General features: G+C 38.2%; 1 protein-coding gene across 6 annotated transcripts in view; it reads left to right on the top strand.

The window, feature by feature from the left end:
• Nucleotides 1-15002, top strand: part of ARHGAP6 (Rho GTPase activating protein 6) — a 168473-nt gene that overhangs the window by 111542 nt on the left and 41929 nt on the right. For all 6 annotated transcript variants that reach the window (XM_082059719.1, XM_082059716.1, XM_082059717.1 and 3 more), the window contains one exon: nt 14780-14851. In XM_082059719.1, coding sequence (XP_081915845.1) covers nt 14780-14851 — 72 coding nt within the window. The remainder of the gene's footprint in view (nt 1-14779; nt 14852-15002) is intronic.

Raw genomic sequence — 15002 nt, 5'->3', positions numbered from 1 at the left:
GATAATTAGGAAGTAATGAAGCCTGTATAAATACTGCCATGGAAAAACAGAAGATGAGAGAGGATCACTAGAAAATTAAATACTATCTGCAAAATCTGCAAATGGTTGAATCTCTGTGGCCTATGTTCTGAGGCATCTATAGGCACTGACTTTGTTGTTGTGAAAATTGGGGAAATGTCCATCAGAGAAGTGTGAAGAATGTGTATGTACTACCAGTATTTGAACGAGTTCCAATCTCACTTCAAAATACAAGATGGATTTATTGATGACTGCATGTTGAGGTTATTTGTTAGCCCTGTACTCTTAACAGATCAGATCTAACAGATTGCAATACGTGCAGTAGGTTGGGCTGAGTCCAGGAACATCCATCTCTGATGAATTATCTTGCATTTGTTGGGTTGGGTCACAACCTTAATGCTACCTTGATGTAGTGTTTTGGTTTCAACATGCACCACATACCATATTTACATTCTGGTACAAGTGGTGCATACCTTTACTTTGTACCTTTGGGTTTATTTTAGTGATTCTCAAATATTTTGGAATGAAAATCCAAAGTTTAGCCTCATAATTTATCCTCACTTTCCAGAACTGACAATAAACATGTTACCCAGCTATTTTAGCAAGTGAACCAAACGTCTTAGTAAAGGCAGTTAATCTCTTTTATTACAACTGTTTACTGTGTTGATGCCACCTATGACAAGAATGCATATCCACAGTTACTTATTGTTAACAGCAATTAGGTCATATACAGTAGATTCAGTAATTACAGCACGTGTTCCCCTTTCTGAGGGAATTGATTTTTTCAGAGTTATTGGGATATTTGGAGAGAGAGAAGGTAATTCTTAATTTTACTGCCAAATCTGGTTCTCAGTTTGTTCAATTAGTTGTAATGAATATCATCTAAGGTTGGGTTTAGTAACCTAAATATAGTTAAGAGTAATTTAAGGGAAGATCTTGCTTATGCTACTTGAACATGTGCTGTCGTACATTTTTGCATGCAAGTTTTGTAGCCATTTCCACCAGATGTGTGCCGCTAAGCATCTGCTCACATGAAATGGGCATTTGTGTCCTCTGCGATGTGCTTTAGTGAGGTGAATTTCAAGGAGCAGGCCTGGATAAGTGTGTGATTGCAGATAGAGGGTTGAGACAGCCCCATCTCTGAAATGGAACAAAACATACATAACTGGGCTTTTTGAATTTTTTGTGTTCATTGGTGCTCTTTGCCCCCAGTACATTCCAGTTAAGCTCTCAATAAAAATGGGAATTCAGAGTTACATGTTCTCCGCTTCTTGTTTATTTTGGCAAGGAGTAGTTTTTTGGATCTGTTTTTTGCTTGCATTACTCATCGTTGTATTTCATTATCTACTTTCCTTAACACTGATAGTGACTATGATTTTTATCTGGACTTGCATTTTTGTGAGGGCTTCAGACTGCTCATTGTTTTTAGTCACTGACCATGTTATATGTTTTATAGACTGTTTTAACTGTGGAAACTGTCTAAGTAAACCATATCTTATACTTTGTGAAGCTATGGGATTACCAGCTGGATGCTTTTGAGTTGGCATTGGTATATCTTTTAAGTGAACACGCTTATTACTGACCCTTTTAATGCCAACCTCTGCCAGTTCTTGTCATATAAATGCTGTCTCTAACGTGATCCTGTGAGTCCATGGATTTTGTTTCAATAGAGCAGTGTTGATGAAGATTGTATTAAAGATAAAAAAGACCATGAGCTGAATTCTGCACATTTACACTGCATTAGTAAATCTTGGATATACTGCATCAGGCTTACTGTATCAAACCTGGTCAGAGGTAAAAACTGTATCTTGCTGATTTTGAGATGGAAGGTTCCCTCCTCTCAAATTCAAATTTTCCATGGAAACATGTTGTGGTTTTAGTTTTGTTTTGTTGTTTTGGGGGTTTTTGTGTGTTTTTTTGTGTTGTTGTTGGTTTTTGTTTGTGGCTTTTGTTTGGTTTTGTTTGTTTGGGTTTTTTTGTGTTTGTTTTTGGTTGGTTGGTTGTTTTTTCCTGAGGATTTTCTTTTCTTCCTGGGGAGAAAAAAAAAAAAAATCTCTCAGTCTGGAAAAAAAATAGAATAAAATTGACTTAATGTTTTAAGCCAGGAGAAGTCCCAGCTGCTGCAGGGGAACAGTTATAAGAGTACGCAGCCTTACACCCTGCTACACAGGAGTTTGTCAAAGTGAAGGTGACAGGAGCTTTTCCAGGCATGGGGATAAGCAAGCCAAAAATACATATATATCTGTATATATACCTGTATACATATACATGTGTGTATGTATACAGGTATATATACAGATATATATTTTTTTTCCTCCTAATAAGGAAACTTGCAAACTTGCAGAAAATTGCAAATTTGTGGTTGGTTGGTTTGGTTTGGTGTTTTGTTTTTTTTTGTCTGTTTTTTTGTGTGTTTGTTTTTGTTGGTGGTTTTGTTGTTTTTTGTTTTTTGTTTTTTTTCCACCATCAAGACAAGAACAAAATGGAAATACATGAAGCTTGCAAGAACATAATTTTTCGAATGGGAGAACAGGACCAATAGTTTGCTACCTTCAAAACTTAAGGAACTTTTTAGTGATCTGTTTCCTTTTTAAAATTTTGCCATGGGGTAGGTTTCTTTATTTTTGTTGTTGTTTTTTAATAAAAGGCTCTGTGTGATGCTCAGCAAATTGATTTCCAAGATTTTCTTGTATCACGTAGCAGGTTTTACATGTCCATTTATATCAGGAAAACTTTATTCAGCATATCTAGTCCATTAGTTACAAACAAACTAACAGTTTAAAAAAGAAATGCTTTTACTCACTGCAAACAGCAAAAAAGTTTATATTTTTAATAATTAGTTTGTATTTTGGTAAATAGCTAGAAGCTTTGACCGAGAAGCAGCATGCGTTTTCTTCAGTGCTATACGAATACAGAACAGAAATAGAAAATGCTGGGCTTCTTGGGGAAATCAATGGGCACCATTAATGTGAATGTGGAAAAGTTAGTGTGTAATGCAACACCTTCAAAAGAAAGTTTTGTGTAACTTCCAAGAATCTACTTGTTGTGGAGGTGTGTTTTGTGGAAGAAGGGCCTGGGGACAGGGCTGGACACTGAAGGAGCACTTTGCTTCAGAGCTCACGGGGCAGGAGCGCTGAAAGGCAGGACTCTTTCAGTGGGTACCATAATGAATGGGGGAGATCTTGCTGAAACTCCAAAGATAAATCAGGAAACACTACGATGCAAATTTCCATATTGAAATGTCATGTTAGAGGAGATGGCATTGTGACCAGAGGCCTTCATAATTAGGGCAGTTGCTTATTTAGATGCTGACTGTTGTGGGTTTAGGATACTGCTCTTATAAATACAGATCCAGAGATGACTGAATGCATACATTTGATGCAAAGTCCCATTGAACTTAGGAACTACTTCTGAGAAATAAAAAAATTCCTATCTAATGTAATGTCCTTAACAGTACACTTGAAATATCTATTGACTATAAGTACATATAACTGCATCCAGTATTTTGTCTCTATTACTGTGCTGCATGGAAATCTCAGCTTCTGTTTTAAAATGTTACTTATGACCATTGACCGTATTGAAAAGTTCAGACACACGGCCTGAGGGAACAAGTGTTTTGCAAAATTAGGTGTATTAGATTCTTTTTGTTTGCTTTTAAAATCTTTGTGAGCTCACTAGAGATAAACAGAGGTGTTCTTGATTGTGTTCTGCCCGATCTGTCTTTTGTACTGGCCCTTTGGTTTTGAATACTCAACTAGGCTGTCTTGTGCTTTGCAAATAATCCATATAAGCATGTGGTGATTCTATAGTGACTTAAGATTTTATGCTTTATTACAGTTCAAAGCCAAAGAATAAATACTAATAAAAATATCCCACGTGAGAAGCTTTTGAACCTTAATTAAGAATATTGACATTGCAGCCTACTAATTTCTCTGTTCTACTTGCCTTTGGTGGAGCTTTGCTTTAATGTGTGTGTATTCTTCTGGTATACCTCTTTAAAAAAATTCAGTTGAAAGTCAAATTTCTTTTTATTATCTTATGTGTATTGCTCCCTTTAAAAGTGCATTAGAGAAGTGTTTCTGATGAGGATTTCTTTTTGTCTTAGGTAGAAGAGTTAGTTTCTAAAGTTTCTTCAAATGTATGGTTTCAGTGGAGGAGTTCTGGTGGGTGTCAGAAGTTTAAGATATGTCTCTAAACACTGGTTAGGAAAGACTACAGTTAGATTTATTTTAAAAGATCTGTGGTACTATATATATCTTTGCATTAGGCTTTTACACTGAAAAGGCTACCTGAGTTTTTAATGGAGACCTAATCTCCTGCTGAAGGTTTTTAAGAATAGATTAGACAAATGTCTACGTGACTCTATTTCTGTGCAGGAAGTCAACTCAAGCCCTCTGCGGAGCTCATCATGCCTTTTGTCTGTGTGGTTTACATTTTCAACACCTGTTCCTGTTTATTAATAAAAAAGTATGCAAGCCAGATGACTGATGATACAGAGGACAGATAATTATTACAATGAAACATTATTAGAAAGAAGGTCCATTGGTCATTTTTCAAAGGGATGGCATCTCAGTTATTGGGGCTGCCAGCCTGTCCAGCAAGAGACTTTCTGCACTGAGATTTCACTTCCTTGCACTAAAGACTCCTCTCCTCATTTCATTTCTTCATCAAGCGTCTGTCAGGAATATTGTGAACTAGTTTAATTAGCCCTGGAGGGAGCAAGCTATGAAGGCTGTTTTATTTTATTGCACAACTCTTTCTTTAAGGTGAAAGTCCAAGGAAAGGCTTGTACGAAGGGTTCAAAACAATAAGGCAATGGTCAGAAAACAGGGGAGACCTGGATATCTCAAACCACAACTGTGACCACCAGCACGTCCCCTGAATTCCAGAGAACTGGGAGAATTTCCTCTTTGTTTGAAGAGCTCAAACTGTGCTCATGCCTAGAGCAACCTGTGGGAAAGCTCTAAGGGACATGTAAAGAAACATGGTTGCTGCTTCACCTGCCAGGACAGGTATGCAAGCCAGCTTATCAATACAGAAGTTCAATGCCAGCCAAATACTAGCAATTTAATGTCTGGTCTGCCCCTAGCCCACGCTGTGTTGTGGGGATTAAAGGGAATTCTCCTTCTTATAAAATAAAAAGTCATTTTAATGAGGAATGGTATCAAGCAACTATCCCCCCATCCAAACTATAAAATGACATTTTGTTTAGGTAACTGATGCAAGGACGCAGTCAATTTTCCCCTGCCCCCAATGGACTGAAGAAAGTTTTAGAGGTGTTATTTGTATTTTTCTTATCTCAAAATACAGCATCAAGGCTTCTGTTTGTTTAGGGTTTGGTGTTCTAATGTTGCTTTTTTGTTTGCTTTTCAGTACAGCTAGAATATTTTACTGTTTTACTGTAGTTGTTTGTTGTAGCAGTATAGACACTTTTTAACGTATTTTACTGTCAGGAAAGCACTCCAAACAGGGGATGTTGTTCAGTCTTTCTCAAAACTTTTAAACCTCTGCTTGTTATCATGGTTTGTGAATGTCTTTCATGTAGAGTGAAGAGCAACAGCAAAGTCCCTGATGTACCAGTCTGTTTAGTTAGGAACTTACCTGCCTTTCGAGTTTAAGGAAGCTCCTGTCACACTACAGATGCTGCTACAATGGGAAAAAATAGTGTTTGTGTTTTGTCTTTCACCTGCTACTTCACATTGGTATTTCATGAATTCTGTCGTCAGTCTCAGTGTAGCAAATATTGCCCTGAAGTATAGAAGTTGTTCCTGCTTATTTCAGTATACCCAGAGACATTTTTTGCATGCCATATTGACACAAGACGTGCTCCATCAAAAGGCTTTCCTGGAAAAAAAAATGTGTAGCAAGTTACCCTTTGGCCCTATCTGTGTGTGTGTGGTTTTGAGTTTGGTTTGTGTTTGTTTGTGGGTTTTTAAAAATTATTATTAATTAATTAATTTAATTTTTATTTTCTAGAGTACTATGACTTGGGACTTCTTATGGCACAGGAAATCCTGCACTAATGTAGGCACTGAAGCAAGCAAAGCTTTGTTAATTGAGAATCTGCCTCAATCTATCCACACAGAAGTCAGACCTGCATTTTTATCTGTTCTCCCTTTCTAGGAATTCACCTGCTTGTTGCTGCTCTCCAGTGAGAGCCACAGAAGGGCATACAAGGGCATTTCAACCTTCCTTTGTAATCCTCTAAAAGCTGCCAGGTAGCTTCACAGGCTTGTTTGAGTAAGTTATTTCCATCATCCCTTCTATATATGGCAGCAGCAGCAGTTTCCCTCATCCTAGCATAAAAAAGGGTTTAAGGAGCTGTTTATTTTCATGACAAAATGAGTTGGTTTCCTTAGGTCCAGCTAAAGGTTTAACAAGTACCAATAAGCTCCAAAACAATTATAGTTTAGTGTTCTGATTTTTCATTTCCTCTGTTAAAACTCACTGTATATCTTGTTCTTCAGAGTTCATGTAATACAGCCATTTTAAATGTGTTTGTAAGTATTTAAATGAATTAAAACTATATATTTTTTTCACTCCAGTAATGTCAAAATCACATAATCACAGAACGGTTGGGGTAGGAATGGACCTCTGGAGATCATCTAATCCAACCCACCTGCTAAAGCAGGTTCACCCAGAGTAGATCACACAGGAGTGTGCTCAGGCAGGTCTTGAATGTCTCCAGAGAAGGTGACTCCATGACCTCTCTGGGCAGCCTGTTCCAGTGCTCTGACACCCTCAGAGTAAAGAAGTTTCTCCTCATATTCAGATGGAACCTCCTGTGCTTCAGCCTGTGCCTGTTGCCCCTCATCACATCACTTGGCACCACTGAAAGGAGTCTGGTCCCATCCTCTTGACACCCACCCTGAGATATTTTATAAGCCTATAAAATAGCTGAAGAGATTTTTTTTTCAAGTTTTCAAACACAATTATTTCTAGTCAACAGTTTTAAAAAAAATCAAATGGAAAGGGAAGACAGGGAAGCTAATTCTTGGTTTTGGTGTGATGGTTTGAAAAATTCTGAAATAATTCTTAATTCTGATCTTTTAAGAATATTTATACACAGCATGCACAAACTGGAGGCAGTCATTCTCTTTGTGTTCTCCGAAGGGTTGCTTTTGGTGCAGCTGTGCTTATATTCATCTGCTAGACTTGCAGCTTCCCTCACCGTGGGAACATAGTGACCAGGAGCAGGACAGAAAAGTAGCTCCATCCCAGTTCTCCCCCTCCCTCTGGCTCTGGCTTCTGTAGCCCTGACCTTGTTCCAGAGCCCAGGTCCCATATCCCCTCTGTACTTAGGTTTGGCTCTCTCCCTTAGAGTACATTACACCTGCATTTGCCTACCAGTTAACTTCAGTCCCTCATGACAGAGAATCACCAGAGAACATATTTGAAAATACTGAAGTATTTTCTTCCAATATATATACTTGGAGGTTATTTAAACCTTATATGCACTAGGGAAGGTGTAGGCAAGTGGAGATGAAATGTGGTGTTTTCTTATGATTCCTCTATCCACAGGAACTGAGCAGTATTTGCTATCTGAATTAGAGCACTACCCAAAGTAAGCTTGCTTGCTTTGCGATATAAACAGTTATAGTCTATATCTGTATCCTTGTTGTTTTCTGACACATGCTATTTATTGTTCAGCAAGTTGGGACATGACTCCTTCGTGTCAAAATAGACCTTGAGAATAGGGTTCAATAGAAATGCTACATTTTTCACTCTAACAGATTTGATTCTAGTTTCAAACTACTCTTTTTTAGATGTGTTTTCCTAAAAGACAGGACAGTCTACTGATAATATGCTTAGCTGGTATAAATTAGTATGTCACTTTTGCCTACCGAATAGATGTACAGCATCAAAAATCTATTAATATCTGGCAAGGAAATTATGGAGGGTTTTTTTTTGTTGGTGGTTTTGTTTGTTTGTTTTGTTTTTAAATTTGTATTGAACTCACATAAGGTTACTTTGTAAACAGTTATTTGATTACTAAAACTCAGGTCCCTGTAGGGGTGCAGTTTTCTCTTGAAGCAGTTTTGCCTTCTAGGCAGATTCCATGGCAAATTTCTAGATAAATAATTAATGTGGCAGTATGACCAAATTCTTAGTGCTCTACAGCAAAGCAATGGTGTATAACGGAGGATTTAAACTTCCAGCAGCTGTACCACCTAAACATGAATATTTGGACTTTGTAATTCCTCTGTTTTTCACTTTAACAATCACAGAATCATTTCGTTTGGAAAAGACCTTTTAGATCATTGAGTCTAACCGTTAACCTAACACTGCCAAGCCTACCACTAAACCATGTCCCTAACAACCTCATCTAAATACTTTTTAAACACCTCCAGGGATGGTGACAACAACGCTTCCCTGGGCAGCCTGTTCCAATGACTGACAACCCATTCTGTGAAGAAATTTTTCCTAATATCTGACCTAAATCTCCCCTGACACAACCTGAGGCCATTTCCTCTTGTCCTGTCACTTCTTACCTGGGAGAAGAGACCAATACCCCCTCCACGCTACAACATCCTTTCAAGTAGTTGTAGCAATGCCTTCGCCTAGAGGGATTGAAGCCTATATCCAAAGAAGGTGCACTAACCACAGGTTACTGAAGAATCTAATGGGATGAGGAGGAAGAGAACAGAAAGCACACTTTTCTCTGGTCATTGTGGGTTTTTTCTAGTGGTGGCAATTGTACATGCTGTGTATTGCTGAGAACATCGTTTCCTGCTCAGTCACCTTTACCCACGCCTCAGTTTCTCACCATTGCCCTGAGACAAGTTTGGGTTGGGCAGCACTTGTACCCTGAGGGCTGCGCCACTCTGCTCTGGTCCCCCCTGTGTGCAGGCCATGGGGAGCTGTAGCCCCTCTCCTGGAGAAAGGGCCCTTGGCTCTGCCCTTTCCATGCTGTTTCTTCTGCCATAAACACATTCAGCAGGAGCTTCCCAGAGAGGGAGATGCTGAAGCTTGTTTGCTGCATCAGAGAAAGCAGGATGTAAGAGGGAAGCTGCTTCTGGGCAATTCTGTGGTTCTGGTGGCAGTTGGGCAGCCCTAACCCAGCTCCAAGGGCTGAGGTGGGCACCTGTGAGCTGGTCATGGCTGCAGCTGAGGGGTGCACTTCAAAAAATATGGCTTTTCTTCCATCAGCTGCAGGCTAGCAAGCATGAAGGAGTGATGATTTAAGTAAAACTGAAATAAAGAGAGCAATGTAGGCTATAAGGAGAAGCAATGTGAGAAACAGGGAGATAGTCCAAGGCTTCTGAAGCATTACAACAATCTGCATCACTGAAGGAGATCTTTATGTGTGTGAACTGCACAGGACTGGTTAAAGGGAACAAGAGAGTGATGGGAAATACCTGTGGGCTCAGCCCTTCCCTTTTCATATCAATTTATGTGCCAAAATCTCCAGCTCCTGCTTCTCTCATTGAAACCTTCCATTTGTGCTGCAGCTGACAGTGCTTTGGAAGTTACTGGGTGAGGACAGGGCATTTCAACAAGAAGTTAATCTAAATAAATATTTCAAGATGGACGTTTATAGTCACAGAAATGGCTAAGTAAAACCAGCACCCTCTTCTTCAGCAGAGCAGCTCCAAGTGTGTGTTCAGAAGCAAATTTGCTTTGTATTGTGGCCCAAAGGAGTGATTGGAACCACAAACACAGGGCAACTGTCAGTGAGTGAAGCACAATCGCATCTTCATTGTACTCTGTCAACAGAATTTAGCAGTGTTTTCTGATGGCAAAGTGTCTGTTAATTGCAGTACTGCACAGGCAAGAGAGGCTGCAGCTTGATGTTCGGCTCGCAGGCTGAGTGTGGGAGGCTGGCACTTGGGAAATGAGTTGCTCTCGATGGCTGAAGTGAACTGAGAAGTCTGGAAGAGAGGTCAAACTTGTGCTTTGTGGTGTCCTTAGTAGTGATCTTCAATACAGAATGGACTATACTTTTAGAAAATTAATTCTGTTTTTCTTTCTTTAAATGCAATTAGATCCAATTGCTAATGCCTCTTCAAGGAAAAGGGCCATGAAGGTAACTACTATGAAGAAGTAATTTTAGAAATCTCACAAAATAAACTTTTTCATCCATTTCTGTTTTGATAAATGAGCTATGGGTATGATATTAATCTGTCGCATAACTCCTCTCTTTATACTGTGTGAAAATAACCCTTAATTGTGGAACACGACAAATTTTCTTCCCTAAATGGACAAGAAACACAACTGTCATAAGCAAAGGAGGTTGCTGAGAGATGGGAAGAGAGTTCTCTTCACTCAGTAAACAAGAGAAGGTCTCTTTTGTCATAAACCCATTGAGTTAAATAAGTTTAAAGTCTCTGAATTTATGAATTATGTTTTTGATTAATAAAAAAGTGTCCTTGCATGTAAGTAACACAAAAGGAACATCCATTCTTATAGATAATCCACAAGCCCATGTATAAGGAAAGTGGTGAAGAATCATACTTTCATTACACGTTCACTTCAAGTCATTGCCAGGATACCTTCCATGATCTGATGTCTAATACTATAATAGTGTCATAAAAATGACTTAGAAAGCTCAGGTGCTGTTGTACTTTTTACTGAGTAATATCTTATTTATGAAAAAGAAAAATAGATTAGGACTTCACAGTATAGTTACTGTTAAGTGACGTAATATGAAACTAGTTCCTAAATGTTAACTCCAGTTCTGCCACTGACTGTATCATCTTCAACAAATTCCCTGTACCTAATTTGTGATGCTTTTGCTTATGCTGAGCACCACCTGGCCTACCAAATAGACTTGTTGATATCCATAACTTTAAAAAGAGTAAAGCAGTACTAGAAGTAAATAATAGTAACAGGATTCAGCCCACGCTCTCTCTCTTTGAGTCATATGTGGTGTCGGTATGTGGTCTTGTGCAAAGCAACAGTACAAGCTGACATTAAAAGACAAAAGTTCTTTCTTTCCTTTTTATAACTCTTAAAGCTGAAATTTATGTATCCTTAGCCTGAAAATGGCTTCTTTTTACTTAGTTTGTAGAACCATGGTCTAACTTAGAGTGAAATTTAGACCCTGAAATGGGCTATATGAAATCTGGGATTTGAGACTGTAGCTGCTAATTAAATGGTGTTAGTGATGACACTGCAGGTGTATTTCAGCCTCAACCCAAAATTTCAAAAATAATGATCTCAGAAGTCAAACTCCTCAAATTCTTGTCCAAAGCCGGTATATCAGCGTAAATACTTTTCACTTAAAGAGGCCTAAAAAGATGACCTAATTTTTCAAATAGCAAAGTCTTTTTGGCATTAACTGAACCTGGAAGTGCTCATCACTTTGGAAAAACAGGTCATGTAGCAATTTAATATGCACTCAGGAGTTAGATTCTAGACTCTCAGTCTTTTAAATATTCATCATACTAGTCTTAATATATAGATGCCCAGAGAGTGATGTATGCATTCCAGTGAAAAATGCAGTGAACATATAAATTAGTAAGCATTGAATAATCTGAGTTTATTTCTGCCTGGGCAAGTGATCTTCAGAAAAAAAAAAAAAAAAAAAAAAAAAGAAAAAAAAAAGAAAAAAATAGTTTAACAAAGAAAAAAAAATGCAGTTTCCTTTGCTTTGGGAGTTGTTGTCTTTTGAGAACTTCTCTTGTCTTGCTAATATTCTTAAGTGGAATCTGTTGAAGGAGTCATACTTGCTGATCTAGAGAAAGAAGATATTAAGTGATAATTTTATACACAAAAGGTTGGACAAAAGCCCAATGGCCTTTGTCACTTTGTGCTTTAAACATTTCTAAAGCATGAATGAGAATAGCAGGCAATAATTAATAGCTCTTTGGCCTGATGTAATACTATTTTGCATAAATATTTACTAATTAATTTAAACATGTACAGCAGGTATTATGTATGGGTAACAATGCTTTGCCTGTTTCCCAAGAATGCTTTGGATATTAATTATAGTCTCAAAACACACTGCAGATAAGTACTAAACATTATTAATTGGGTTCATTTAACATGTAAAACTGCTAGAGTTGCAGAAATCCTTAAGTGTGCTATGAATATTTCAGCAGTGCTTATGCCTGATGTAACTTAAATCAGCAATCATTTCAAAACATATTTATTTTTACAGAATATAGATTGTAATTAACCACGTTTTTTGCTGGGGGAGGAAAAGAACTGGAACTAACCTCTTGGCATATCTCCTAAGTTTTAGCTTTTCTCTGAGATTCTTCTCTATTATTTTCATATGCAACTCTCTCCTGCCATGGGGCAAAGTGTGAATGGTTGTAGCCCTACTGCCTTCAGTGGAACTGCACCCATTTACCCAAATTAAGTGTCTCTTCTCTGTCACTCTGCAATCTCTTTCTTTGCTCAGGAGTGCACAGAGTGGACTCTTTTTTGTGTTTTCTGCTTTGTCCATCTCCAGAACTGCTTCCTGCTTCTTACATTTTGCTGGGCCTGAGCATCATTTGTATCCAAAATACAAGGTGTGCGGAGACAGATGTACAAATGTTGTCTCAGCCTGTCGTTTACTGAGGATTTACTTCACTGTTGGAGTTGAAAGAATCATCCATTAGGAACAAGGTTTAGAAGAAGCCATTGATAGTTTGGCCTTAGACGCTGTTCACATGCTTTCCATGTGGATATGGATGCCATTTGTTCCTGTGTTCAATAATAATGAACATCATTCATTTTTCCTGTATTTGTGTTGTATTTGACTATGCAGCACTAAAACACTCCAGAAGTTTCAGTTGTGTAATTATAATACATAGACACTATATTTTACACTCAATATCAGCTTTTGTTCTCATTTTTACGTCTTGATAGACTTCAGTGGAATGTCAGAATATCAATAAATGGGTCTTTGGAGAATAAGGCTCTAAGACTCCACAGAAACATAAGTCATTTATTGAAAAGTTACTGTAAAGCAGTAATTTGCATTTATAACATGAAAAATAATATGAAAATATTTTATATATATATATATATATAAAGCCAGAACACAATGGTAATAGGGAACCCTATAAAAACAAGCAGTCCTGTCTGGTGTATGTAAGCAGGCTACTCACTATTCATATTGCCAAGAAGTGAAAGAAGAATTTCTGTAATAACTCAGTCTTATCAACTGGAAATGTTAGAAGGTATGAAAAGACTGGGCATATTAATCAATCAAAGTATGACTTTGAGTTATGAACTTATCATGTGCCCGTGAAAAAGGAAAATCTAATCATAGGCTGTATCAGGCAATGAATTGCCACCATTATATTGCTGAACTCTCAGCTGGAATACCTTACCTGTCCATTCTAGTCAACCCTGTTTCAGAGAGATGAATTCTCACTGGAGCAGGTGCAGAAAAAGGGGAATTAACCAGCAAATGCCAATCTAGCTCAGGAGTCAGGAACTGTGTGTCATAGTTCAGTGAGTGCTGGGAGCAAATTTCCTCTAAATAAATGCAGAGTGCAACTGTGTGAGTGGAGTCAATCAAATCACAGATGCATAAGGAAAAATAAATGTTAATTTTAAAGTAAAAGGATATTAACTGGCTATGAAAAAGTCAGAATTTGTCCAGCTGTCTGTTGAGTAATGTTCTGGGCATGGCTTTCAATAGGTGTTGAGGAAAAACTATGGGGAAATGGCTTGTGTTCTCTTGCAGCCACTGATTGCAAAAATGAGGGTTAATTGATGAAGATCCACTTCACTGTATTGTGTTCCCTACTGTTAAAGACCACTTAAGACACTGGTCTACATAACTAGAAAAACGTGTTGAGGCAGATTATTTGGTGACCTTCTTACCATAAGACTGAAAAACAGTTATGACGTGTTCCGTTTTGAGGTTTTGCCACGTTACAAAACCAGTAAGGAAAAGGTACGTGTTCATTAACCTTTAGCTAGAGTGGTGCCTATGTTAGCATCAGTATTAGTCCCTGTGTTAGACCCTTTATATTGCTTTGGAACTTAAAAAATTCAAAAGGTACAAGTTAAAGCAGGCCCATGTCTTAATCCCTGGTATTTGTTGAGACCTAATGAATAAAATGCATTTTTGTTGACTTTTCATTATAAAAGATGCTGCTGAAGGAAATAATGATAGCCAGCCTTTTGACATAATTGTTTCAAGAATGAACCTGCCTATGCTGCTGCTTATAATTTTTGATCCTTAGAACCTTAGTGAAAACTTGGATGATATATAGGGTGTCAGAACAATGATTTCTTTGAGACTTGTAATCCACCTGAACCAATCTGGACATGCTGTACCAAACAGCAGGTTCCCAGTTCAGATCTGATGGGTCATGCGAAGGTGGCCAGCTATCACCCAGCTGGTATGAGTGATATGCAGAATTTATCCCGGAGGTTAGTAATCTTCCCTCTCCAAATACTACCTTCAGCTCCACACCTGGATCACAATCTTGTGACCATGGATGAGGGCTAACCAGTACTTTTAGGTTTATGGGCATCCAGCAACAGATCTCCATTGTTAAGTCTTCAAAATTAGCTTTCCATTCTGCCACATGGGCTGTGTGACCACACACCTGTAGATGTGCCCACCAGCATGCAGTTGGATACATTTGGTTTCCCGAGTACAACGTCGGCATTTGGGTGAACCAAGCAGAGCTCCTTAGGGCTGAAGGACTGTGACAGACCCCAGCCTTTGTGAAGTCTACCCCATGCCCTTCCTGACTCCAAGTGCTGTGGCCATCTCACACCATGTTCCTGCAGCTTGTGTAGCAGTTTGTTCAGCATTCTTGCACTCACTTCCTTTTTTTTTTTCTTTTATTTTTTCCTCTAACAGATGGACAAAAGAGGAAGAAATCATTAAGAAAGAAACTGGACTCGTTAGGAAAGGAGAAGAACAGAGACAAAGGTAAAATAAAATGAGCACAAATTTACTGATTGGGTCTTAGTGTTGCATGTGAGATTACTTTAGTCTTAAACATGTACTTTCTGGAGTACTTTCTTTTCTTCCTTGTTCTTTTTCCCCATTTTCATGATCCAGTGCAAAGTGCGGTTTGGAT

Source organism: Streptopelia decaocto (genome assembly GCF_964273445.1).
Source record: "Streptopelia decaocto genome assembly, chromosome: 1".
Lineage (NCBI taxonomy): Eukaryota > Metazoa > Chordata > Aves > Columbiformes > Columbidae > Streptopelia > Streptopelia decaocto.
Note: the sequence above shows the minus strand (reverse complement) of the source record. Positions and strands in the feature narration are given on the sequence as shown.